The sequence below is a fragment of the Mustelus asterias genome, chromosome 16 (assembly GCF_964213995.1).
Source record: "Mustelus asterias chromosome 16, sMusAst1.hap1.1, whole genome shotgun sequence".
NCBI classification, from domain to species: Eukaryota; Metazoa; Chordata; class Chondrichthyes; order Carcharhiniformes; family Triakidae; genus Mustelus; species Mustelus asterias.
In genome coordinates, this window is record NC_135816.1 from 31,352,837 (window position 1) to 31,379,571 (window position 26,735).

The 26,735-nt window shown below is 43.0% G+C and overlaps 1 protein-coding gene across 2 annotated transcripts; it reads left to right on the plus strand.

Annotated features, from left to right (window-relative positions):
• cyp2u1 (cytochrome P450, family 2, subfamily U, polypeptide 1) lies at positions 1–26,714 on the plus strand. Of its 2 annotated transcripts, none has more exons than XM_078230836.1 (5): positions 1–717; positions 8,732–9,367; positions 13,602–13,763; positions 18,612–18,779; positions 22,045–26,714. In XM_078230836.1, the coding sequence occupies exons 1-5, from the start codon at positions 81–83 to the stop codon at positions 22,233–22,235; spliced, it is 1,794 nt and encodes a 597-aa protein (XP_078086962.1). In that variant the 5' UTR covers positions 1–80; the 3' UTR covers positions 22,236–26,714. The 2 variants fall into 2 exon arrangements, with proteins under 2 accessions (XP_078086962.1, XP_078086963.1); XM_078230837.1 differs by having other exon boundaries at positions 8,738–9,367.
• Positions 26,715–26,735: the final 21 nt, after the last annotated feature.

Below are 26,735 nucleotides of genomic sequence, written 5' to 3' on the forward strand. Positions count from 1 at the left end.
GCCAGAGGTGGAGGAAAGACATCTTTGCACTTTGACCCCGGCCGCTGACGTCACGGGCAGAGCCAGTCGGCGGCGACAAAATGGCGGCGATGGGACAGTGTCCGGGAGCCGGTCACTCCCCCGCGGCCGGACGGTGTCCGGGAGCCGGTCACTCCCCCGCGGCCGGACGGTGTCCGGGAGCCGGTCACTCCCCCGCGGCCGAACACTCCCCCACGGCCGAACACTCCCCCACGGCCGAACAGTGTCCGGGAGCCGGTCACTCCCCCGGGGCCGAACACTCCCCCGCGGCAGGACGGTGTCCGGGAGCCGGTCACTCCCCCGCGGCCGGACAGTGTCCGGGAGCCGGTCACTCCCTCGCGGCCGGACACTGGCTGCCGCCTGTCTTGCTGGCGCTCGCCGCCCTCCTGCTGAGCCGCTACCTCCTGAAGCGCTGCCGGACCCGGGCCCGCTGCAGGCTGCCCCCCGGGCCGCCCTGCTGGCCGCTGATCGGCTCGCTGCCCTCCTGCAGGCCGGCCTCCGGAGCGCAACTCCCGCCGCACCTGCAGCTCACCGCCCTGGGCGAGGAGTACGGCGACATTTGCAGCCTGTACCTGGGCAGCCGGCTCCTGGTCGTCCTCAGTGGTTTCCGCATGGTTAGAGATGCGCTGCAGCGCAACGCCGAGGTGTTCTCCGACAGACCTACCATCCCTCTGATCACCATCATAACCCAGCGTAAAGGTTAGAGAGAGAGCACTAACCGATTAAAGAGAATGCTAGTGGCTGACAGAAACCAACTGGTTAAAGAAAGTGCTAGTGGGTGCCTTGTCAGTGGCTTGACACCACCAACCAAGATAAAGTCGCCAACTAAGGAAAGTGCCTAGAGGGTGATAGTAATGACTTGGTTAAAGAAAAAGACTGTCAATGGATGATAGGGTACCCATTGATTAAATAGAAAAAAACAAGCATATGGAAATATGAAATAAGAGCAAGAAAAGATGGACATGCCCAGCAAATCAGGTGGCATTTGTGGAGAGAGAACCAAAGTCATTGTTTCAGGTCAGTGACCTATCATCTCAAACTGGGGGGAAAAAGTAGCTATCTAACAGGTTTTAATCAAGTACAAAGACGGAAAGCAGTGAGGGGAGGAAAGAACAATACAGCAGGTCTGAGAAAGAATGGAAGGCAGGAAAGACTAAGTGATAAAAGGATAATGATGTCTAGCAAAAGGCATGCTATGGGACAAGTAAAGAAAAATAGGTCTCGAGGAGCTGTCAGTGGCAGTGACAGAATGATTTCAAATAGTTGCCATGCAAAGAAAAGTGGGAGTGGTGCTTATGATCTGAAGTGGGCATGGTGGTAACTGCAGTGGCTAGCACTGCTGTCTGGCAAAGCCAGAGACCTAGGTTAAATACAGCCATGGGTAACTGTCTGTGTGAAGTTTGCATGTTCTCTTGTTTGCGTTGGTTTCCTCCCACATTCCAAAGATGTGCAGGTTAAGTTGATTGGCCATGCTAAATTGGCCCTTAGTGTCCAAAGATGTGGAGGCTAGGAGGATTAACAGGGTAAATACATGGGGTTACGAGGATAGAATCGAGGTAAGATGCTCTGTCGGAGAATCAGTGCAGACTTGATGGGCCATATGGCCTCCTTCTTTAGGGATTCTATGAGTTATTCAAAATAAATTATTCAACTCAAACATTGTCTTAATTGGACAACAATGCCCTTTTTCTTGAACTTTACAGGAGAGTAGTAGGCCAATATGCGTAAAACTTGGTACCGATCAAGATGTTAATATGGTGCGGTGAAGTCATCCCTATTGAGGATCTGTTGAATGCTTGATGTTGCTTGTGAATGAAATAAATGCAATGGATTGTACAATATGAGTATATTTAGATGAACATGATATAAAGCGGTGTAATTTCTCAATAAAAACAATACAGTAGTCTATTTTCCTCTGCAATTAATGACTTGATAACACAATTACATTCTCATAAAGCCCACATTGTTAAAGCTGTACAGTTGCCTGATCATGTTAATTGGTCTATAGTTAGAGAAAAATTAACTTAAATAAGAGAATTTCACCCAGTCAATTATGAAATTTTAATAAAAATAGGCATGAATCTCATATTATTCCACATTCCAAATACGGACAAGGGATTGTTTTCTAAATTAACATTTTCATTGTCACCTAACTTCCTGAGTTCTCCCAGATTACTGTGTATTTCTTTTTATATGGTTTGCTATTTAATCATTTGTTCTTTGGGGATTCTTAAGAGAAGTAAGGAAAGGAGTTTATTTTTGTTTTTATTCCAATTCAATCAAGTCAAGTCCAATTCAGAGTCTCAACAAGTTGAGACATTCCCGATCCAAGCTGACAAGACAGGGCTCTCACCGCCTGTCGGGCTTGATCTACATGATCCAAGCTGATTGGAGTAGGCATAGCTCCTCCTCCAAGGCTTGATCTCATTTGCATCTTAGCCAAAAGGCCGAGATGCCGCTTTTTAAAATTGCTTCAAATGAAGCTAAAATGTAACCTAATTACTTCAACCAAGCACAGCATGTCCATACTACATTGATCTTAGCCAAAAGGCCGAGAGTTAAACAGGACAAAAACAAGAAGTGATTTAAAAACAGCAACAAAGAAAGCTGAGAGAGAAACACGAAGTGACAATGTATCACTTGATCTTCCATGCAATATGAGCTTTACATCTTGGTTGCTAAGCTAAGTGGGATGTCAAGGATTTCCTAACTGGGAAAGGAAGAAACTGGAAAGAAGCAATGAAATGAAAGCAGAAAATGCCTGCCAGTTCTGAAAAGACTATAAACAGTTACAGCATTAAATACCATATGCTTTAATTAAATAGAATATTTGAAGCCCTGAAAGGCCAGAATCATGAGCACTGTTCACTTAAAAAGACAGAAAAAGTTGGGAGGTGGAAAGATAATGCAAGGGAAGTTCTTCAAAGGGACAAAATAAACAGCAAAAACCCCTTCCCCCAACCAAAAAACCCAAAATGTAAAAAAAATTAAAAAAAATTCCAGTGGCCTCCCCTCATAAACCTAAAGGGAAATAAAGCTGTCATCACCCACCTCCTGCATCAAAAATATCGACTGGTTCCTGAAAAATCAAAATTGATAAAGAACTAGCACGGTATAAAATCACAGGGTAATTTACAGAATAGATTAGAATCAATTTCTTGTGAAACTAATTCTGTAATGACTTGGTGTAATAATAGTTTGAAGACTACTGTGGGGGCAGATTGCAGTCATAGCTGGAACTCTGCTCCATCCAATAAACGTACAAGTCACGAGCCATGTTACTGTTCAGCCTGGTTGCTGACAAAGATTAGCTCTCCTGTGCTCAGAGGTGGAACGTGATTCATCACACAGTGACTTGGATCAAATGGACAGTTGGGAGAAGGTGAAGGTGTATGGATGGTGCAAAAGCATATTGGAAATAAAGAATGCAATATTGTGCTGTTTGGAGAATTGTTTTGTGTTATTATGGCGGGACAACATAATGTACCAACATGCCCCAGAGTTATGTCATAGTTATAGTTCAGCTAACTCCCAATTTGAACAAACAAAAAGGCTCTTAGATTGATTTGTCTACAAATCAAGGCACTGTGGTTAGCTTTGCTGCCTCACAGCGCCAGGGACCTGGGATCGATTCCTGGCTTGGGTCACTGTCTGTGTGGCGGTTGCATGTTCTCCCTGTGTCTGCGTGGGTTTCCTCCCACAGTCTGAAAGACATGCTGGTTAGGTGCATTGACCCAAACAGGCACCAGAGTGTGGTGACTAGGGGAATTTCACAGTAACTTCATTGCAGTGTTAATGTAAACCTTACTTATGACTAATAAATGAACCTTAACTTTAATATGGATAGCCTGGCATGGAACTTGATTTTGTAATTTTGGTTGAATCTTTTGGGCAGAAATGAGGGAGTCCTACATTTTCAGAGATGCTGTTTTTTGGCTGAACATATCAGCCTGTACATGTTTATTTTTAAAGGTCACGTAGATTTCTTCACAGTGAAGAAGATCAAGGAGCTCTCCTGGTATCTATGCCTATATTTCTCTCAAAACAAGTGGATGCTGAACATCTGAGATATAAATAGAAAATGGTGGAAATACACAGCATGTTAAGCAGCTTCTGTGGCGAGAGTATTAGATTAAAAGTTTCAGATTGGTAATCTTTTATTTGATATATTTTTCAAAATAGGCTTGCAGTATTTAAGTAAGTAAGGTTATTTATTAGTCACAAGTAAGGAGTCAGGAGGGGCACTATTGTTCTTCGTTCTACAGAAACAAAATATAAAGAAGTTAGTTATGTCTAAAAAAGTTAGGCTACCTCCAGCAGTTCCCTTATATTCTGCTGGTTAGACTGCTGTGGGCCCTGAAAAACTGAGTAGCACTGGTCTACCCAGCTGATGATGTTCTTTCAAGCAGAATCCTAAGACAGGCACTAGGACCTTAATTTTCATGTTCACAGTGTGTAATACATAATTTATGCAGATGCCCTGGACATTTAGAAGTTATTGGCTTTCAGTTTGGTACCCAAGAAATATTTTGCTCAGAAAAATGAGTGCAATAGGGACCAATCTCACCCCCACTATTTCCATATATTTTTCCCAACATGCAAGGGACAAATTATAGTATAGAATCCCTGCAGTGCAGAAGGAGGCAATTCAAGTCTGCACCGACTCGCCAACAGAGAATCCCATCCAGGCCCTATCCCTGTAACCCCATGTATTTACCACACTAATCCCCCTAACCTATGCATCTTGGAACACTAAGGGCAATTTAACACAACCGATCAACCTAACCTGCACACCTTTGGACTGTGGGAGGAAACCTGAGCACCCGGAGGAAACCCATGCAAACGTGGGGAGAACATATAAACTCCACAGTGGCAGTGACCCAAGGCCAGGATTTAACCTGGGCCTTAGGTGCTGTGAGGCAGCAGTGCAGTCTCACTGCAGTTGAGACTGTGCCGCCATCATATCCATGAGTATTCTTTTAAAAGATAATCAGTTCATAAAGGTTTAGCAACAATCAACTCACTACCACAGAAAGCAGTTGAGGCCAAAATGTATGTTTTCAAGAAGGAGTTAGATATAGGTCTTAGGGTGGAAGTGGAATCGGGCTGTTGAGTTGGATGATCAGCCATGATCATACTGATTGGTGGAGCAGGCTCGAAGGGCCAAGTAGCCTAGTTCTGCTCCTATTTTCTATGTAACTGATGTCATGGGCTACTTTTCAATGTTGGCACCATATTTGTGGAACACTTTCAATTTCTGTCCATCAATGTGTGAATCACTTGTATCTAAACTTGCACATTGAGATGGACTACACTGAGCTTTAGCTAATTCAGTGAAGATCACCCTACATAGGATCCCCTGATCAAAAACAAACCATAACATAGGCTAGAAATTTGAAATAAAATACAGAAAATGTTTAAAATACTCAGCAAATCAAGGAGCATCTGTGAACTTAAATTGGTACACAAGAGGCTATTACACAGAATTAGGACTGGTGGTATTGGGGATTGTTTTCATGGATTGCGGATTGGTTAATGAGCAGAAACAGATGGAAGGGAAAAAAGGGACATTTTCAGGATGACAGGCTCTTATTATCAGCCTACCACAAGGATTAGTGCTTGGACCTCAGCTATTTATAATCTGCATTTATGGTGCAATCATTCCATCTTGTTGGAGATATTCATTGCTTGGCACTTGTGTGGCATGAATTTTACTTGCTATTTAATCCGCCCAAGCCTGAATGTTATCCAGCTCTTACTACCAGCAGCCACAGACTGCTTCATTATCTGATGAGTTGCAAATGGAACTGAACGCTGTGGAATCATCAGCGAACATTCCCACTATGGAGGGAAAGTCATTGCTGAGTCAGCTGATGATGTCGTAGAAATCATAGAAACCCTACAGTGCAGAAGGAGGCCATTCGGCCCATCGAGTCTGCACTGACCACAATCCCACCCAGGCCCTACCCCCACATATTTACCCGCTAACCTACGCATCTCAGGACTCTCAGGGGCAATTTTTAACCTGGCCAATCAACCTAACCCGCACATCTTTGGACTGTGGGAGGAAACCGGAGCACCCGGAGGAAACCCACGCAGACACGAGGAGAATGTGCAAACTCCACACAGACAGTGACCCGAGCCGGGAATCGAACCCAGGACCCTGGAGCTGTGAAGCAGCAGTGCTAACCACTGTGCTACCGTGCCGCCCCTAAGGGGATGTTGTCGAAGGGGATGTTGCTCTGAGGAACAAGCTTGCATCCATAACACTCTGCTCTGTTGGACAATCCAGCTGCCCCGGCTTGTGCGCCAAGTGGACGGTCGTGTGACTGCTGTTCCTGGTGGCTTCTTTGGGCCGCTCCACCATCTTGACCCTCGTGCTGCTTTAGGAGGCTGGCACCTGCACCTGAGGATAAGAGAGAGCACGGCCAAAGGCGGAGAGAGAATGCACAACTTACTTTCACACTGCTCACTGCTCTTCCATTCACAGCCTGTTTCTCTCCTGCATTTGCTGCTGAGATCAACAGCAATTGTGGGAAAGAACCGGCCTGTGATCAGAGGAGCAGTTCTTTGCAAATCTATCACTTCCACTTATCTGTATTTTGAACAGTGAGTCAGCAGAGCAGGATAGAAAGTCAGATTGTGGGCTGCAGGTCATATCTTGTAAGAAGTTTAACAACACCAGATTAAAGTCCAACAGGTTTATTTGGTCGCAAAAGCCACACAAGCGCTCGGAGCTCTAAGCCCCTTCTTCAGGTGAGTGGTCATATCTTGGACAACCCTGTTCTATGTTTTAGAGATCGAGGGTTTGGAAGGTACTGGTGAAGGAGCTTTGATGAATTGCTGCAGTGCTCTTGCATATGGTGCACTCAAGGGCAACGATTGATGATAGACTGACGAGTTGATAGTTGACTGGATTGGATTTGCCTTGCTTTTTGTGGACAGAACGTAGCTGAGCAGTTTTCCTCATTGTTGTACCAGTGTAGCTGTACTGGAACAAACTAGTTCTAGAGCACAAATCTTCAGCACTACTGCCAGGATGTTGTTTGGGCTGACAACTTTTTCTATATCCTGTGCACTCATTTTGAGATATTATGTGCAGGGAATTGAATTGATTGAAGACTAGCTTCTGTGATGGTGGGGCCCTCAGGAGAAGGCCATGATGATCATCCACTCAGCACTTCTGTCTATTACTGGAATTGTAATGGATCTGGAGCTATAAATGTACCAAAAAGCACTGTACAATGGAAATATTAACTGTTGCATGATGTGATGCTGGAAAATATCATGATTCATGATGTCGGGAAGCTTGTAAATCATTTGTCTTTGTAGCTAGTGAGTTGTCTCTTCCTAAATAATTTGTTAATGTCTTCTCCAGTCCTGTCTGTCAGCAACTATTTAAGTATTAAAGATAAAATATTCAACTAAAAAAAAATACAATCAAATCTTATAAAGGTGCGGTATATACATAATAGACTCGTTCTAAAGATAAACACAAGGGCTGACTAAGTTCTACCATTTTGAGTGGAACATCTCTGCTTTAAAAAAGTGCCACTTAAGTAACTACTTTCAATTGTTGTGAGCAACTTTATTCATAATGTCATAAAAGAAGACCTTTTTCATAAAGCGGCTGAATTTTCATGGAGTCGGGAGACTTAAGGAGGGATGAGAACGGCAGGAGAGAGCCAATTCCGGATTCCTGACCCCATTCCCAAGATTTTCAATTTTCAGTAGAGCGTTTTAAGGGCACGGGCAGGCTCAGGTCGCAAGCTTGCATCCTTCACTCCTGACCTACCTGGTTCCATTGCAGGGATAGCCATGCACTAGGCTTCCTTAATTTTCATGGAACTGGGCCAGCTTTTCAATAAGTAATGGTTCACAGCACCTCGGGAATGTTGCAAACCATAGTGTGAATGAGGGACCCTTTTGAAAGGTAAGTTCAAAAGGCCCCCCCACCACCCACTACGGCCCCTCATGCCCACACCATGCCAGGGCAATGCACTTACGTGCCCACTCACCCACTGTACACTGTACAGAACCAATGAACCATATAGTGACAATAGGATGTATTAAAAAAACTTTTAAAAAGTCACTCATTTATAGCTTTTCACTTTCATCAAAAATAAACCCCTTTATACTACAGGCCAATAAAAATGTCAGTCATCCAGCCCATTTAAAGTATCAATAGCAGACACTATAAGCACTTGAAATCCCTTTATCTTGTGTAAATAAACATTGTAGAATTGACAGAAGAAAGCCAGAGCTGCCAATCAGGCAATGTTTTTTTCCTGGGGCTCAGCTGTTTCAATAGTGTAATGGATTTCTGAACTCTCAGCCAAGCCTCATTATTTTGTCTTGGCTGAGAGCTCAGAAATGTGTTAGACTGTTGAAAGAGCTCAGCAGAGCACCCAGCAATCATTTGCCTCCAAACATTTTCCCAGTTGACTAGCCAGACTGCAGCCAAGCCCAGAATAGAATCCCGTCTTTTCTGAGACATTCTCTCGAGGCGGGCGGTCTGACTCCGCCTTTAGAATGAAAATCCAACACACAATGGTTCCCCTTAAATAGTGGTTTTCAAACAATGTGAAATGCAACCGAAAGATAGTGAGCAGTGCACAAGCATCTGGCTTCAGAACCTTTAGGATGATGTAACCATGTGGGAAATGCAAGTGCTCTTTAAAGTAATAATAAGTACATATGTGATTATTTTCAGGAATAGTCTTTGCACCATATGGCGTGGTCTGGAAGCAACAAAGAAAATTTTCTCTCTCTACACTGAGACATTTTGGCTTCGGGAAACTTGATCTAGAGCCTAAAATCATAGAGGAACTGCAATTTGTGAAGTTGGAGTTTTCCAAAGCACTGGGGACCGCCTTCTCTCCTTTTCATGTCATTAATAATGCTGTGTCTAACATCATTTGCTCAATGTGCTTTGGGAAACGGTTTGAATATGAAGATGAGGAATTTAGAACCATGCTGAGTTTGATTGTCCGAGGGATGAAATTAGCGTCAAACAGCCCTGCAATGCTCATTAATATAATTCCTTTACTTCAGTACTTACCCTTTGGGCCTTTCAAGGAGGTTGCCCAAACAGTAAAAGATGTAACTGCATTCCTGAAAAACATCATAGCTCAGCACCGAGAAACTATGGACCCTGAAAACCCCCGTGATTTTGTTGATTTTTACCTGAAAGAAATAGACTATGAAATACAAAGAAATCAAAGTACAAGCTTCAGTGAAGATTACTTATTTTATATAATTGGAGATCTCTTTGTGGCAGGAACAGACACAACATCTAACACTGTGTTGTGGACTATTCTCTTCATGGCTGCACATCCGGAAGTTCAAGGTACATAACTGATTCAATATGATTAAAACAAGGGATCACTGGAATAGGGCTTGTAAATATTGGGTCAAAAAATCGTATTTATTACGTACAAGTAACACTTCTATGCTTTTCAATACACGTGAAAACTTGTCCAACTCTTTTCTCCCCATTCTTTTTTAACTATAGAAGCATACAAAGGTGGCACAGTGCATTGACACTGCTCTGTGTCATGAGCTGCATGATACACTTGCTGGTTGCCCCACAAAATGTGTTTAAACTCTTGGGCAATGTATCATGGAATGATAGAACAGATAAGGGTGCACTGTTTGGCTCATGGTGCCTGTGTAGGTTCTTTGAAAGATCTTTCCAATTAGACCCATTCCCCTGCATTTTTCCCATAACTCTGCAAAACTTTCCATTTTAATTATTTATCCAATTCCCTTCTGAAAGTTATAATTGAACCTGCTTTCACCACCCCTTCAGGCAGTACATTCCAAATCATAATGCATTCTCCTCATTTTACCTGTACTTTTTCTACCAATTACCTTAAATTTGCATTTTACCCTTCTATCCCTGGAAATAGATCTCCTTATTTGATTCTTACAAAAGCTCATCATAATTTTTAAGACCTCTATTAAATCTCCCTTTAATATTCTTTATTTTAAAATGACAATTAGAACAGTTATAATCAAGAAAATTGCAATTGCTGTTTGCAGCATGTGGGGCTGCGTTTTACCATACCATGCTGGAATAGACTTGTAAAAAGGAAGAGGGAACCTTACGTAGGGATGAGGAAACAAGGTTCAGTTGGCTCGATTGAGGGTTACAAGTTAGCAAGGAATGAGCTGAAAAAGGGGCTTAGGAGAGCTAGGAGGGGGCATGAGAAGTCCTTGGCAGGTCAGATCAAGGAAAACCCCAAGGCTTTTTACTCTTATGTGAGGAACAAAAGAATGACCAGGGTGAGGTTAGGGCCGGTCAAGGACAGTAGTGGGAACTTCTGTATGGAGTCAGTAGAGATAGGAGAGGTGATGAATGAATACTTTTCTTCAGTGTTCACCAAGGAGAGGGACCATGTTTTTGAGGAAGAGAAGGGGTTACAGGCTAATAGGCTGGAGGAAGTAGATGTTCGGCGGGAGGATGTACTAGCAGTTTTGAATAAACCGAAGGTCGATAAGTCCCCTGGGCCTGATGAAATATATCCTAGGATTCTTTGGGAGGCAAGGGATGAGATTGCAGAGCCTTTGGCTTTGATCTTTGGGTCCTCACTGTCCACGGGGATGGTGCCAGAGGACTGGAGAGTGGCGAATGTTGTTCCTCTGTTTAAGAAAGGGAATAGAAATGACACTGGTAATTATAGGCCGGTTAGTCTTACTTCGGTGGTTGGTAAGTTGATGGAAAAGGTCCTTAGGGATGGGATTTACGACCATTTAGAAAGATGTGGATTAATCCGGGATAGTCAGCACGGATTCGTGAAGGGCAAGTCGTGCCTCACAAATTTGATTGAATTTTTTGAGGAGGTAACTAAGTGTGTTGATGAAGGTAGGGCAGTTGATGTCATATACATGGATTTTAGTAAGGCGTTTGATAAGATCCCCCATGGTCGGCTTATGATGAAAGTAAGGAGGTGTGGGATAGAGGGAAAGTTGGCCGATTGGATAGGTAACTGGCTATCTGATCGAAATTATGTGGAGATGCCGGCGTTGGACTGGGGTGAACACAGTAAGAAGTCTCACAACACCAGATTAAAGTCCAACAGGTTTATTTGGTAGCAAATACCATAAGCTTTCGGAGCGCTGCTTCTTCGTCAGATGGAGTGGAAATGTGTTCTCAAACAGTGCACAGAGACACAAAATCAATACTGATTAGAATGCGAATCCCTACAGCCAGCCAGGTCTTAAAGATACAGACAATGTGGGTGGGGGGAGCAATAAGCACAGGTTAAAGAGATGTGTATTGTCTCCAGACAGGACAGCCTGCAAGTCCAGGAGGCAAGCTGTGGGTAACCCCACAGTAACCCCCACAGCTTGCCTCCTGGACTTGCAGAATCTCACTGGCTGTCCTGTCTGGAGACAATACACATCTCTTTAACCTGTGCTTAATGCTCCCCCCACCCACATTGTCTGTACCTTTAAGACATGGCTGGCTGTAGGGATTCGCATTCTAATCAGTATTCTGTAACTTGATTTTGTGTCTCTGTGCATTGTTTGAGAGCACATTTCCACTCCATCTGGCGAAGGAGCAGCGCTCCGAAAGCTTATGGTATTTGCTACCAAATAAACCTGTTGGACTTTAACCTGGTGTTGTGAGACTTCTACCTGATCGAAGACAGAGGGTGGTGGTGGATGGAAAATTTTCGGACTGGAGGCAGGTTGCTAGCGGAGTGCCACAGGGATCAGTGCTTGGTCCTCTGCTATTTGTGATTTTTATTAATGACTTAAAGGAGGGGGCTGAAGGGTGGTTCAGTAAATTTGCTGATGACACCAAGATTGGAAGAGTAGTGGATGAGGTGGAGGGCTGTTGTAGACTGCAAAGAGACATAGATAGGATGCAAAGCTGGGCTGAAAAATGGCAGTTGGAGTTTAACCCTGATAAATGTGAGGTGATTCATTTTGGTAGGACAAATTTAAATGTGGATTACAGGGTCAAAGGTATGGTTCTGAAGACTGTGGAGGAACAGAGAGATCTTGGGGTCCATATCCACAGATCTCTGAAGGTTGCCACTCAAGTGGATAGAGCTGTGAAGAAGGCCTATAGTGTGTTAGCTTTTATTAACGGGGGTTGGAGTTTAAAAGCCGTGGGGTTATGCTGCAACTGTACAGGACCTTGGTGAGACCACATTTGGAATATTGTGTGCAGTTCTGGTCACCTCACTATAAGAAGGATGTGGAAGTGCTGGAAAGAGTGCAGAGGAGATTTACCAGGATGCTGCCTGGTTTGGAGGGTAGGTCTTATGAGGAAAGATTGAGGGAGCTAGGGCTGTTCTCTCTGGAGCGGAGGAGGTTGAGGGGAGACTTAATAGAGGTTTATAAAATGATGAAGGGGATAGATCGAGTGAACGTTCAAAGACTATTTCCTCGGGTGGATGGAGCTATTACAAGGGGGCATAACTATAGGGTTCATGGTGGGAGATATAGGAAGGATGTCCGAGGTAGGTTCTTTACGCAGAGAGTGGTTGGGGTGTGGAATGGACTGCCTGCAGTGATAGTGGAGTCAGACACTTTAGGAACATTTAAGCGGTTATTGGATAGGCACATGGAGCACACCAGGATGATAGGGAGTGGGATAGCTTGATCTTGGTTTCAGATAAAACTCGGCACAACATTATGGGCCGAAGGGCCTGTTCTGTGCTGTACTGTTCTATGTTCTAGACCTCAAGTCATTCACAAACTGAGACAATAAAATCGACTTATCTCCACCTTAAATGGGATGCACCTACTTTTTAAACTGTGTCCCCTAGTTCTAGACTCTCCCACAAGGGAAATATGTCACAGCATCTGCCATGTCAAATCCCTCAGAATGTTCTATATTTTAACAGGATCACCTCTCAGTCTTCCAAGTTCCAATGGGTATAGACCCAACCTGCTCAATTTTTCCTCATACGTTCACCCTTTCATCCCAGGAATCAATCAAATGAACTCTCTCTGAAATGTTTCGAATGCAACTGTATCCTTTCTTAAGTAAGGAGACAATACACAGTATTCGTGATGTGGTCTCACAGAAGCCCTGTGCAGCTGCAGCAACACTTCACAAATTTTATAGTTGATTCCCCTTGCAATAAACTGTTCATTTGATCGATTCCTGAGATGCAAGAGGTATCGTATTAACCTAGAACTTGTCAAGCAATTTTGCCGAATAGCGTTTCACTTATTTTATTGATGTGCACAATCTCTTTTTAGAGGCTTGCATTTTTAAAGAGCAAATATTAATTTTCATGCAGTCTCAAATGTTATGCCCAAAGTAGATAACGAACTCCCTTTGTTGTCCTTATTTAAACTCTAGAATAATTTGTTCAAGCTCTTTTAGCTATTGGAAGCTTTGTGTAGGACTTATTCTTAAATCATTATGATGTTTTGCTCCAGTCAGATCATAATTACAATTTTGCTCTCAATCTACTCCCATTCATTATCTAACTGGAACAGAATTCTTTTGACTTTGTGCATATAATGTTTGCTCCCAGAATGTCTGTAGCCAGATATTCTAGTGCAAGTTCTGATGGAACATTCTGTAAACATGCCCTTAATTCCTTCTTCTGTAGAAAGGGTTCAAAGAGAGATCAGCACTGTTGTTGGTGAGTCCAGACCTCCTTCTCTCAAGGACAAGCATCACATGCCCTTCACTGAAGCAACAATAATGGAAGTTCAGCGGATGACCACGGTGGTTCCACTTGCCATTCCACATATGGCATCAGAAACTGTTGGTAAGGGTGCTGCAGAATTAGCAGTTATTAAGCGGGCAAATTCAAACATATGCTGCTAAAGGTATTCATGACAGATCTGCCAGATCTTACGTTGGAACAGGGTCAGAGTTAACCAATTTATGTTTGACATGCTACAGTCTTACATAATTATGTTCATAGATTCTCACAGATTCTAAATCCCACTCCGGACAAAGTAAATGGGCAGGTGAGCATTGTAAGTGAGGGCAGTGGCTTACCCCCTTTGACCTTTTGATTTGATTTGATTTATTATTATCACACGTATTAGTATACAGTGAAAAGTATTGGTTCTTGCACACTATATAGACAAAGTATACCATACATAGAGAAGGAAATGAGAGAGTGCAGAATGTAGTGTTACAGTCATATCTACGGTGTAGAGAAAGATGAACTTAATCCGAGGTAGGTCCATTCAAAAGTCTGATGGCAGCAGGGAAGAAGCTGTTCTTGAATCGGTTGGTACGTGTCCTCAGACTTTTGTACCCTTTTCCTGACGGAAGAAGATGGAAGAGAGAATGTCCACGGTGCGTGAGGTCCTTAATTATGCTGGCTACCTTTCCGAGGCAGTGTAGACAGAATCAATGGATGGGAGGCTGGTTTGAGTGATGGACTGGGCTACGTTCACGACCTTTTGTAGTTTCTTGTGGTCTTGCCTTATTGCCATGTCCCCATATTTAGATGCTCCTTTGAGTAGGCAGGCAGGAGTCATCTGCTGGAAGGCAGTGGAGTTCTTCTTTAAATATGCAGATTGAATCTAATTATGCCACTGTGTCCTGACCTGCAATTTTAGTTGGAGACCAGATTACAAACTGTGAACAAAAAACGAGTCTAGCAAGGCTAGTTTTGATACCTTGTCGCCGGCCCCATCATGTTGATTGGGACCAGAACACTTCCACAATCACTTGTGATTGGTGGGACTGTTTCATGGCTGTGGTCTCCTGCTGCCAAGTTCCTCCTCCTGCCCATTGGCCAGGTGGTTCTGTCTGGGTTTGCACTGTAGAAAATGTATGGAAGTGGGGCCCAGCTGTTAAAAATTCTTTTGAGGGTCGGAGGGTCGTTGAATAGCAGCAAACCTCAAGTTCACTGTCATTACGGTGGCACAGTAGTTAGCATTGCTGTGTCACAGCGCTAGGGACCCGGGTTCGATTCCCAGCTTGGGTCATTGTCTGTGCAGAGTCTACACGTTCTCCCCATGTCTGCGTGGATATCCTTAGTGTACTCGAACAGGCGTCGGAGTGTGGCAACTAGGGGATTTTCACAGTAACTTCATTGCAGCATTAATGTAAGCCTACTTGTGACACTAATCAATAAACTTTAAACTTTAATCTTTAAAAAACTTTAAAACTTTTTTAAAAATCTATTAATATATTTTAAAAAGAAATGATAGCGCATGGTTCCTGTGTATAGCGCATCATCATGGAGCTTCTTTGGTTGAAATAAGAACAAACCATAACATGATCCAGCTAGATAACAAGGACACCTATGTCAGACTCCTATTTATTGACTACAACTCAGCCTTCAACACTATTATTCCCATGAAACTCATCTCCAAACTCCGTGGCCTGGGCCTCAGCACCTTTCTCTGCAACTGGATCCTGAACTTTCTAACTCACAGACCATAATCAGTCAGGATAGGCAACAACACCTCCTCCACGATCATCCTCAACACTGGTGCCCCACAAGGCTGTGTTCTCAGCCCCCTCCTATACTCCTTGTACACCTATGACTGTGTGGCCAAATTCCCCTCCAATTCGATTTTCAAGTTTGCTGACGACACCACCTTAGTGGGTCGGATCTCAAACAATGACGAGACAGAGTACAGGAATGAGATAGAGAATCTGGTGAACTGGTGCAGCAACAATAATCTCTCCCTCAATGTCAACAAAACAAAGGAGAATGTCATCGACTTCAGGAAGTGTAAAGGAGAACATGCCCCTGTCTACATCATTGGGGACGAAGTAGAAAGGGTTGAGAGCTTCAAGTTTTTAGATGTCCAGATCACCAACAAGCTGTCCTGGTCCCTCCATGCCGGCACTATAGTTAAGAAAGCCCACCAATGCCTCTACTTTCTCAGAAGACTAAGGAAATTTGGCATGTCAGCTACGACTCTCACCAACTTTTTCAAATGCACCATAGAAAGCATTCTTTCTGGTTGTATCACAGCTTGGTATGGCTCGTGCTCTGCCAAGACTGCAAGGAACTACAAAAGGTTGTGAATGTAGCCCAATGCATCACGTAAACCAGCCTCCTATCCATTGACTCTGTCTACACTTCCCATTGCCTCGGAAAGGCAGCCAGCATAATTAAGGACCCCACGCCCCCAGACATTCTCTCTTCCACCTTCTTTCTTCGGGAAAAAGATACAAAAGTCTGAGGTCACGTACCAACCAACTCAAGAACAGCTTCTTCCTTGCTGCTGTCAGACTTCTGAATGGACTTACCTTGCACTAAGTTGATCTTTCTCTACACCCTAGCTTTGACTGTAACACTACATTCTGCACCCTCTCATTTCCTTCTCGATGAACAGTATGTTTTGTCTGTATAGCGCACAAGAAACAATACTTTTCACTGTATGTTAATGCATGTGACAATAATAAATCAAATCAAATCAAATTTAGTTGTTGCTATGAGGTCCAGAAATATCTACCAAACAAGCCATAAGCCTTTCAGGTTGATTAAAATATTTTCAGTGTTGAGACGGCCACTTTTTCCCTCGGGGACTGGAGTTTCTAATGTCCAAAATAAAATGTTTTACAGTATGAAAACACATACTTCAGAATAAATAACTTACTACATGTGTATTTTGAGTATTTTCCACTTGCATTGTATAAGTATGGACGTAAGTTATCTTGCTACCTTTTTGACATCAATGAGACTAGAAATGTAAATCGTGATCCAATTTAAAAATCCATTTCCCAGAAGCCAATGGTAATGGTTCCAAATTTAATATTGCTGAGAATAGCTTTTTAAAATTTATTCTTTCACAAAATGTGGACATCACTGGCTAGGCCAGTATTTGTTGCCTGACCCTAATTATTTTCTGAATGGGGCGGCACAGTGGCACAGTGGTTAACATTGCTGCCTCACAGCGCCAGGGACCCGGGTTCGATTCCTGGCTTGGGTCACTATCTGTGAGGAGTCTGAACGTTCTCCCTGTGTCTGTGTGGGTTTCCTCCGGGTGCTCTGGTGTCCTCCTACAATCTGAAAGAAGTGCTGGTTAGGTGCATTGGCCATGCTAAATTCTCTCTCGAAGTGTACCCGAACAGGGGCCGGAATGCGGCAACTAGGGGATTTTCACAGTAACTTCATTGCTGAAGTTAGCCTACTTGTGACTAATAAATAAACTTTACTTTGTAGTTCTTTTCTTTTCAGCTTGTTTGCTTCTCTCAAAAACTCAGGCTTGATGTTAATATTTTGCCCCAGATGATCAGCTTCAGGGAGTTGGCAGGCTGAGCATGCTCCATCATATGTCAGAGGGATAGCTAGCTTTCTGTCTGCTTCCAAATAAGTTTTCTCAGTGCAGGAAAGAATTTTCAGTTTCCTTCTGAATTACTTGGAAAGCTCGCTGTAGAATTTTTCAGGTAAATTTTCAGTTGTTTGTTTAGCTGAAAGAGACAGAAAGAAGCTGTCGTAAACTTTGTTGCCTTAATGTTTGTTTCTCCAAACAAGAACGCATTAACTTATTTCAATTAGTCCATTTTAAAATCTTCCTGGCTTTAATTACAACAACCTGCGTTTCCTTGATAGATAATGTGAGCAGTTCAATTAATTTTTACCTATACTAAATATTTTTCAGCATGCAGTGGGCTAACAAAAATGATCTGCATCTTGTAGTCCTCAGCATTTTATTTTCCCAAATGCTGATTTCCAAACCTTCATATTTCCAACTGTCAACTGCTTTGCATGTATTCACCCTTTACGTTACTTAGTCAGCTCTCAACTGTCCCATAGTATCTACGCTTCTCAATTATTTATTACCCCCATAGCCATTAACTTCCTCCCAAACACTTCACCCGTTCAGTTAATGTCGACACCACAAACGTTTACTTGCCACAGCCATGAACCCAAATTCACCATCCCTCACCCAATCTAAAGTGCTCACCAGATCAACACCTTCCCCACTTCCTCTTCGCCCCCACATTCAAATTTACAAATCAGCCCCATTTTCCTAAGCATTTATTGTAATGCTATAGAAGACATTTCCATATAAACAGTACCCTCCAGTTTCTGAAGTGCAATGTCAGAGGAGAGTAATTAGTAATATGTTAAAACCATACCTCAACACCCTCTATGTCACATATTGCTACAATCTTAAAATCCTGTGCATTTGTCAGAAGCAAAAGGGAAGTGGCCTGCAGATTCTAGTCTCTACATTTCCCAGGCAACAGTTAAACTTGTTCTGCTCATATGTGGCCAGGATGAGACTCAAAGGGCTGATGTGATTTTGTTGCTGATTTGTGGTGTCATTAATGAGAGCCATGCTTTTAAACCATTTGGGCCAGTCCTCCCAGTAAGCTTCAACAGTCATTGAACTGTTTGGAACCACTCCAGGATGCATGTGGCTATGTTCTAACCAATATTACAGGAATAGCCAACAAGGATAAAATGGAGATGGGGAAAAGAATAAAATCTAAAAGCCCTCAAATATCTTTGAGAAAATATAAATGCACTGAAACCAAAAATTACCAATTTTAATTTATAAGTATATAAAATGTTAAACAGACAGGGAAGATGGAACTAAAATAAATAAAAATCAGATTGAATTCAAGTTCTGCTACTAATCCCTCCCCCTCATGTATGATGCTAATTCATATTTTGCTTTCTTTCCAGACTTTAAAGATTACACTATACCCAAGGGAAGTATAGTGGTTGCAAATCTGTGGTCAGTACATAGAGACCCAAGCATGTGGGAACATCCTGATGAATTTAATCCTTCTCGCTTCTTGGATGCAGATGGAAACATTGTGAAAAATGAAGCATTTATGCCATTTGGAATAGGTAGAGCTTACTTATTTGTCAAATGTTCCCCTTTAAACTTTCTTTTCATATTTCTGCGATTTGAGCACACTGCTATTTGTCAGCTGATAAGCGGACAGCCCGTTTGTGAGTGCCACTCCCATGTTCAATGCTCAACCGGCTGAGCAGGTGTCCCAGAAAAGCCCAGTGAATCCTGTACTTTTTCAGCTCACTTGTCTTCATCTGTAGCAAATGCAGCAGAGACTGCCGTACACAGTGGGATTCCTGCAAGGAAATACAGAGAGAGGCAAAAATTATAGAGTCGTTACAATAGAGACTTCAATTATTTGAATATTGACTGGGATAGTAATAGTGTAAAAGGCAGAAAAGGGCAAGAGTCCCTCGTACGGCAGTGTTGTTTCCAATCCAACAAGAATGGAGGCACCTGGTCCTTGGGAATGAGGTGGGCCAAGTGGATAAAATGTCAGTATCACCTGCAAAGTGCCCTCCAAGCTACACACCATCCTGACCTGGAACTACAACGCTGTTCCTTCATTGCAACTGGGTCAAAATTCTGGAACTCCCTCTCTGACTGTACCTACACAACATGGACTGCAGCAGCTCAAGAAGGTAGTTCCATCTCAAGGGAAATTAAGGATGGGCAATAAATGCTGACCTAACCATCCTATGAAAGGATCAAAAAAAAGTAGGGGAACACTTGGGGGGCAGTGATCATTGTTTCATAAGGTTTAGGCTGGCTATAGAAAAGGACAAGGAACAACCTAGAATAAGAATAACCAACTGGAGGAGAACCAACTTCAGTGGGATAAGAATGGCTCTGACCCAAATAAATTGGAACCAAAGGTTGACAGGTAAAACTGTACCTGAAGAATGGGCTACCTGTAAAGAGATATTTCAAAAGGCAGGGCAAACAAATTCAGAGCTCCCTGGATGAGAAAAGAGATAGAGATTTTCATGGAGAAGGAAAAAGTGCTTACGACAGATGTCAGGTGGTTAATACAATTGAGAACCAGGCTAAATATACAAGGCACAGCGGGGAAGTGAAAAAGGAAATAAGAGAAATAAAGAGAGTATAAGAGAAGAGACCAACAGATAATACAAAAAAAGTTAAAGTTTATTAGTCACAAGTAGGCTTACATTAACACCAGGCGGCACGGTGGCACAGTGGTTAGCACTGCTGTCTCACAGCCCCAGGGACCCGGATTCGATTCCCGACTTGGGTCACTGACTGGGTGGAGTCTGCATGTTCTCCCTGTGTCTGCATGGGTTTCCTCCGGCTGCTCCGGTTTCCTACCACAGTCCAAAGATGTGCGAGTTAGGTGGATTGGTCATGGTAAATTGCCGCCTAGTGTCAGGGGGACTAGCTAGGGTAAATGCACGGGGTAATGGGGATGGGGACTAGGTGGGATTATGGTCGGTACAGACTCGGTGGACCGAATGGCCTCCTTCTGCACTGTAGGATTCTATAAGAGAACACTGCATTGAAGTTACGGTGAAAATCCCCTCGTCAACACACTCTGGCGCCAGTTCAGGTACACTGAGGGAGAATTTAGCATGGCCAATGAACCTAATCAGCGCGTCTTTTGGACTGTGGAAGGAAACCGGAGTACTCGGTGGAAATCCACGCAGACATGGGGGGAATGTGCAGACTTCGCACATACAGTGACCCAAGCCGGGATTCAAACCCAGGTCCCTGGCACTGAGAGGCAGCAGCGATAAACGCTATGCCACAGTGCTGCCATTTCCAAAAGGGAATCCCAAAACCTTCTATGGGCATATAAATAGTTCAAATTCGGTAAAATGCAATAAAAGGAGGAGTGAGGTCTATCAGGGACCAAGAAGGGGATTATGCATGGAGGCAAGGGACATGGTTAAGGTATTAATACTTTTCAACTGTCTTTATTGAGGAGAAAATGCTGTGTAGGCCATGATGCAAGGGCATCAAGTTCAGACACTTGAACGGTTTTAAAATTGATAAGGAGAAGATATTAGACTGTACTTCAAATTGATAACGCACCAGAAACAGATGAGATGTATCCAAGGATTCTGAGGGATGTGAGAGTGGAAATTGTAGAGCCTGTGGCCACAATTTTCTGGTCTTCTTTAGACTCAGAGCTGATTCCAGAGAGCTGGAGAATTGCAAAGGTTACACCCTTGTTCAAAAAGGTTGTAAAGGTAAACCCAGCATATACAGCCAGTTTAATCTTGATGGGAAAGTTTTTATAAATGATAAATTTGGACAAAATTAATAGTTACTGGTGCAAATGTTTAGGAGCACCAGCATGGATTTGTTAAAGGAAAATTGGGTTTCACTAATTTGCTTAAGTTTTTTGAAGGGGTAGCAGAGAGGGTTGATGAGGGTAATGTTGTTGATGTGGTATACATAGACTTCCAGAAGGCATTTGATAAAGTGTTGCACAACTGCCTTGTGAGCAAAGTTAGAGCTCCTTGAATAAAAGGGACTGGAGCAACATGGGGCAGAATGTTACAATCCTTCCTGCCTATAGGCAGGGTTTTCCGGTCTCCTGAAGTTGATAGGCGTTTGACTAACTCACTGCATTTTACGGCCCCGCCACTGTCGTGACAGGACCATAAAATTCCACTCATGGGTACAAAATTGGCTGAGTGACAGGAAATGGAAAGAAATGAATAATAGGTGTTTTTTGAACTGGAGGAGGGTTTATTGTGGAATTCCCCAGGCATCTGTGTTCGGACCCATGCTCCTAATAATAAATGACCTAGACCTTGGTGTAGGAATGAGGCACCCACACTTATAAATTTAATTTTCAGTGCCAGTGAAGTTGTTTGGCAGCAATTAAAAGTAAAGTACACAGTAGGACAGGCTGCTCGGTGGAGAAGGATGGGGAGAAGGTCTCTCAGCAGGGGTCCATATCGGCAGAAGCTCTTTCGGGAGCAGATGTGTTAGAGAACAGATTTCAGGAGTGTTGTGACATTCTGAAAGCTCCTTTGCACACTTGTACCCACAGCCATGAAGGCATCACTTTAAACTTCCGCTGCAGCACACAGATGCTGAGTACATGTTGCTTGTGCTGCTGTGGAATTAAAAATTCACTTACATTAGAATAGTCAAGAACCTTTTCTCTGATGTGTTTAGTTCTGTGTCTGCACAATATAGAGGGCAGTATGCATTATGAAAGAAATTTGGTGCATTTCAGCAGAGATGGAAATGGAGCCATGTTTTAGTGTATGTGTGACCAGGAATGATGTTATGCTATGTTACAATCCCAGTGTGTTTTATACTGATCAACTCTGTTCCTTTGATTAGGAAAACGGATCTGCATGGGAGAGCAGATGGCAAAGATGGAACTTTTCCTGATCTTCAGCACCCTCCTGCAATCATTCTGCTTCAAACTTCCTGAAGGCAATGAAGCACCAAACATGACTGGCCGGTTTGGTCTAACGCTGTCTCCTCATCCTTTTGAAATCATCCCTGTCAGGCGTCAAACTACTTGTTGAAATGAGTCACAGTCTAGCAAGGTTTTAGAATCTACAATACAGACAAAGGAAGGCTTCATCTGTCAGACACTCCCTGAGTATTATACCCATTATAACTCACTAACTGCCCTTACTATGTTGACAGTTACTTTGCCTAATGTGCCAGTTTCTAACTTTGTCTCCTTTATTTGTGGTGCAATATGAATAACTCCGATGTGTAACCTGTGACGTTACATTGCTGCTACTTTCTACTAACAAAACAGCTCCAATCAATACCAACCTCATTCCTTGAATATCTTGAAGATATTCCTGTATAGAATGTGATCAAATGCTTGAAAATTTCCCATTTTCTTTGTCAGCCTGGATTTAAGACAATCCAGGGCTTAAGACAATCAAGATTATTTTATTTTACATATTTAACTTCTCAAGATTGTCTACCATATACAGTGAACATATGGAACACTGCAAACAGTTCAGTGGAAATAACCTCTTGGCCTTTGTGAATGTGATTCTTTTACACCATTCAACATTCATTCAAGAAAATGCACAAGCCTTGGAAATTAGGATCACGGGGCTGAAGGGTGAAGTGTATTCTCTCGTATTTGGATTTCACAGAAGGAACTAAATGACAATTAGCCATAGAAAAAGGTTGCAGCAGCTGATTCATTTGAAAAATACTTCTTTGCGAGCTAAGTGGCTTACTATCATGGCACAAGAAGCCTCATATTCTGCAAAAGGTGTGCAATATGCACATCTTCGGGGGCAAAATTGTACTCAGCAACACCTTTTCCAAAACTTCCCTGTAAATCCCAGAATGGCATCCACAGTCATCAGTCACACACTGATGCAAAGTGAGCCGAATACCATGTTGGTAAAGGGAAGGCACCTGCACTAAAGTACGCAGAGCAATCAGATCATTATTCTGATTAGCTCGCAACACTGCTTTTTTTAAAATACTTTTCCAATTCAATCAAATCAAATCCAATTCAGAGTCTCAACAAGTTGAGACATTTCCGATCCAGGCTGACAAGACAGGGCGAGCGACCAAATCACCCTGTCCTGGGCCTGATCTACATGAGCCAAGTTGATTGGAGGAGCAAAGCAACACCTCCTCCAAGACTTGAGCTCATTTGCATCTTAGCTTTGGCACCAAGAGCTTCAGCTTACACTCTTTTAGCCATCTACAGCTGAACATGCATTGGGTGGTGTGAGACAGCTTGTGCTACATTAGGACATCATCAGCTACTTCCACATTGGTAGCTGAATTAGTTCTTCTGGTTGTTGCAGTTTTCCACACTTTACCGTCCTTGTTCGAAGTTTCAGTAATGTACAGGTTGGTCTGGTTAATGTTCAGGTTGGTCTGGTTAATGTTCTAGGTTGGTCTGGTTAATGTTGAAGTACTTTTTTCACGACTTAACTGCTCGTGCACAAATCAGTTGCTTCCAGAGATGGGTGGCCTCACAGGCTTTCCCCTTGCATCAGCAGAACTGGAAGAATGAGCAGAGGCCGTACGCCGTATGATAAGCGGAGAAGGATGGGGAGAAAGGCTCTCAGCAGGAGACCCATACCGGCAGCTCTTTAACAGGCAGATAAGTTGGGGAACAGATTTCATGAGTGTTATGACGCTCTGGAAGCTCCTTTACAAACGTACCCACAGATGTGAGGGCAGCAGTCTGAGCCTGCACTCACAACATGCCTTGATGCAAAATCTGCTGGTTATTGTCTCCGCTATTGAGTATATACTGCTTGTGCTGCTGTGGAAACAGCAGCTCTGCCTGAGCTGACACCTTTGTTAACTTGTGCCTGGTGTTCTCACCTCTAACCTATCCTCTAAATTATGCACCGTGTCAGTCAGTATCTGAGCTGGGTGACTATGATTGGAATAGAGCGATGGTGTGTTCTCATCTTCAATGACTTCATGCCCTTCCTTCACGACCTGGGTAGGTTGTATTTCTTGTGAAAGGAAAAAGGGACTAGGGTAGAGTTGAGGGGAGAAAGTAAGAAGTACTTCTTACATCATTAGCAGCTTCTCAATCAGAAGAAATTGTGGAGTGGGGGTGGGACATGTGGAGAATCAAGTCTGCAGAAACTCTCACCCTCAACATCTTCTGCCTCACTATTGGCTAAGTCCTCAGCAATTGCCCTTCCCATAATGGCAAATACCATCTCTTCCATGGGGACTAGGATATGCAAGTGTGCCTTTCTCTCTCTGTTTAGTTCCTGCCAACTCAGGTTGTGTGTCACCATCTGCAAGAGAAAAGGAGAGTGTCATAAAATGTACCTGGCTGTTGTAGCAGTTGGACTAGCTGTCAGTGTTTGCAAACTTTGAGATGTGGGTTTGAGGTTTGCAGCACAGGTAAGTGTGTGAGGATGAGGTGAACTGAGCAGTAGTTGAAGCTGGTGGTGTGAGGTGATTGAACCTTTTGTAACACTGCATCCAGGGCCTTCGATCTCTACTTTTGACATTGACCTTCATAATCATCTCTTCCAACTCCTCTTGCATCTGAAAAAACAAGATGGGCGGGATTCTCCAGTCGTGCTCGCCATAATACCAGAGAATCCCACTCGAGGTCAATGGACCTTTGCTTGGTCCGGAGGGAGAATTCCACCCGACATCTCTCCTTTCCACCTGCTCAGAAAGCTCTCCAGTGTTACATCCAAAACCCTGATGGCACGGTTTCTCCTTCAGTCAAACATTGATCTCTCTTTCCCAGGTCGGAGACAGCTGCAGATTGTCTTATGAGAAGAGACTAAATCGGTTAGGATTGTATTTATTGGAGTTTGGAAGAGTGAGAAGGGATCTCATAGAAAATTCTAACAGGATTAGACAGGGTGGGTTCAGAAAGAATGTTCCCAATGGTGGAGGAGTCCAGAACAAGGGGTCATAGTTTAAGGATAAGGGGTAAACCTTTTAGGATTGATGTGAGGAGAAATTTCTTCACCCGGAGTGCGGCGAATGTGTGGAATTCACGATCACAGCAAGTAGTTGAGGCCAAAACATTGTGTGATTTCAAGAAGAAATTTGATATAGCTCATACGGTAAATGGATCCAGAGATATTGGGGGAAGGCAGGATCAGGATATTGAATTTCATGATCAAAATGAATGGTGGAGCAGGCTCGAAGGGCCAAATGGCCTACTCCTGCTTCTAGTTTCTATGTAAACTTCTTTTAAAAAATGAATCTTAAAAGAGACCATTCTTTAAAAGAAAACTTTAGGTGAGTTAGATTTCCCCTAACTTCATATAGGTGCCATTACAATATTTTATTTCTGGATGTGTTTTTCTGCTTGGAATTAATTTAATGTTGGAACATTTTTGACCATTAAATTTTAATGGATCATTGTTAGAATTTTCTATTTTGTATTCTGTTAAATAATGGAAGATTTCCTGTACACACAGTTAATGGTCCTTGTCATTTTTGATGCATATGTATTATTTTTGACCCTTTTTCTCACAAATATTTTACTAAGTCATGTGGTGAAAATTAGGCCCTTTGCTTCCTTAAATACTGCAGTTATTTAATTATTCTGAATCGTCATCTCTAATTGTGGTGCAATTTTCCCTTGAACAAGATTACTAAGTATTTCAATCGTGATTATCATGGTCACCTTACGGAAGCTAAAAACCTATTTCTAAATAAAGATCTAGAATTAGCCTCCCTAAGAAATAATTTTTCCCACCAGATCCCTCAAAGGGGTCTCACCAACAGGAACAGTTTTCTTATATAGAATGGATCATATCCTGGCTCTTTCTAAAAAACAAAGTTTTCCTAGCAAAACATCTTTCAATTCATCATCATAGAATCTCTACAGTGCAGAAGGAGGCCATTTGGGCCATCAAGTCTGCACAAACCGCAGTCCCACCCAGGCCCTACCCCCACAACCCCATGCATTTACCCTAGCTAGTCCCCCTGACACTAAGGGGCAATTTAGCCAATCCACCTAACCAGCACATCTTTAGAGTGTGGGAGGAAATCGGAGCACCCAGAGGAAATCCACGCCGACACGAGGAGAACGTGCAAACTCCACGCAGACAGTGACCCAAGCCGGGAATCGAACCCGGGTCCTTGGCGCTGTGGGGCAGCAGTGCTAACCACTGTGCCACGGTGCCACCCAAGTGTCGAAGCGCCCTCAACTATCATGGCTAGAAGCAGAAGGAACAGGTCTTGATTGTTTTTGTAAGAGTTTAAGTGTCTCAATGCTTTTTAAAAAGATAGCATCAAAGACATAATTGCACGTTCGGGAGTTTTTACCACCATTCAAAACTGGATTATGAGCTAGAAAATCACAAGTTCAGAGCCTCCCTGGATTCTTCGCTTCTGTATATCCGAAAATTTCCCAACATGTGCCATCTTGCACAATTAATGAGACCTTTGTTGTGAGTCACTATTAACATCAATAAGTAAAATTGAGCAGCCATCAAAATTCCTGTTTCCTTGCCCGTTCTTCAAGGCAGTCATTTCACCAATTTAAAATTAACATTTGAGACCTTTCAGGAAGGACCCCGTGAAGCCGCTACGTA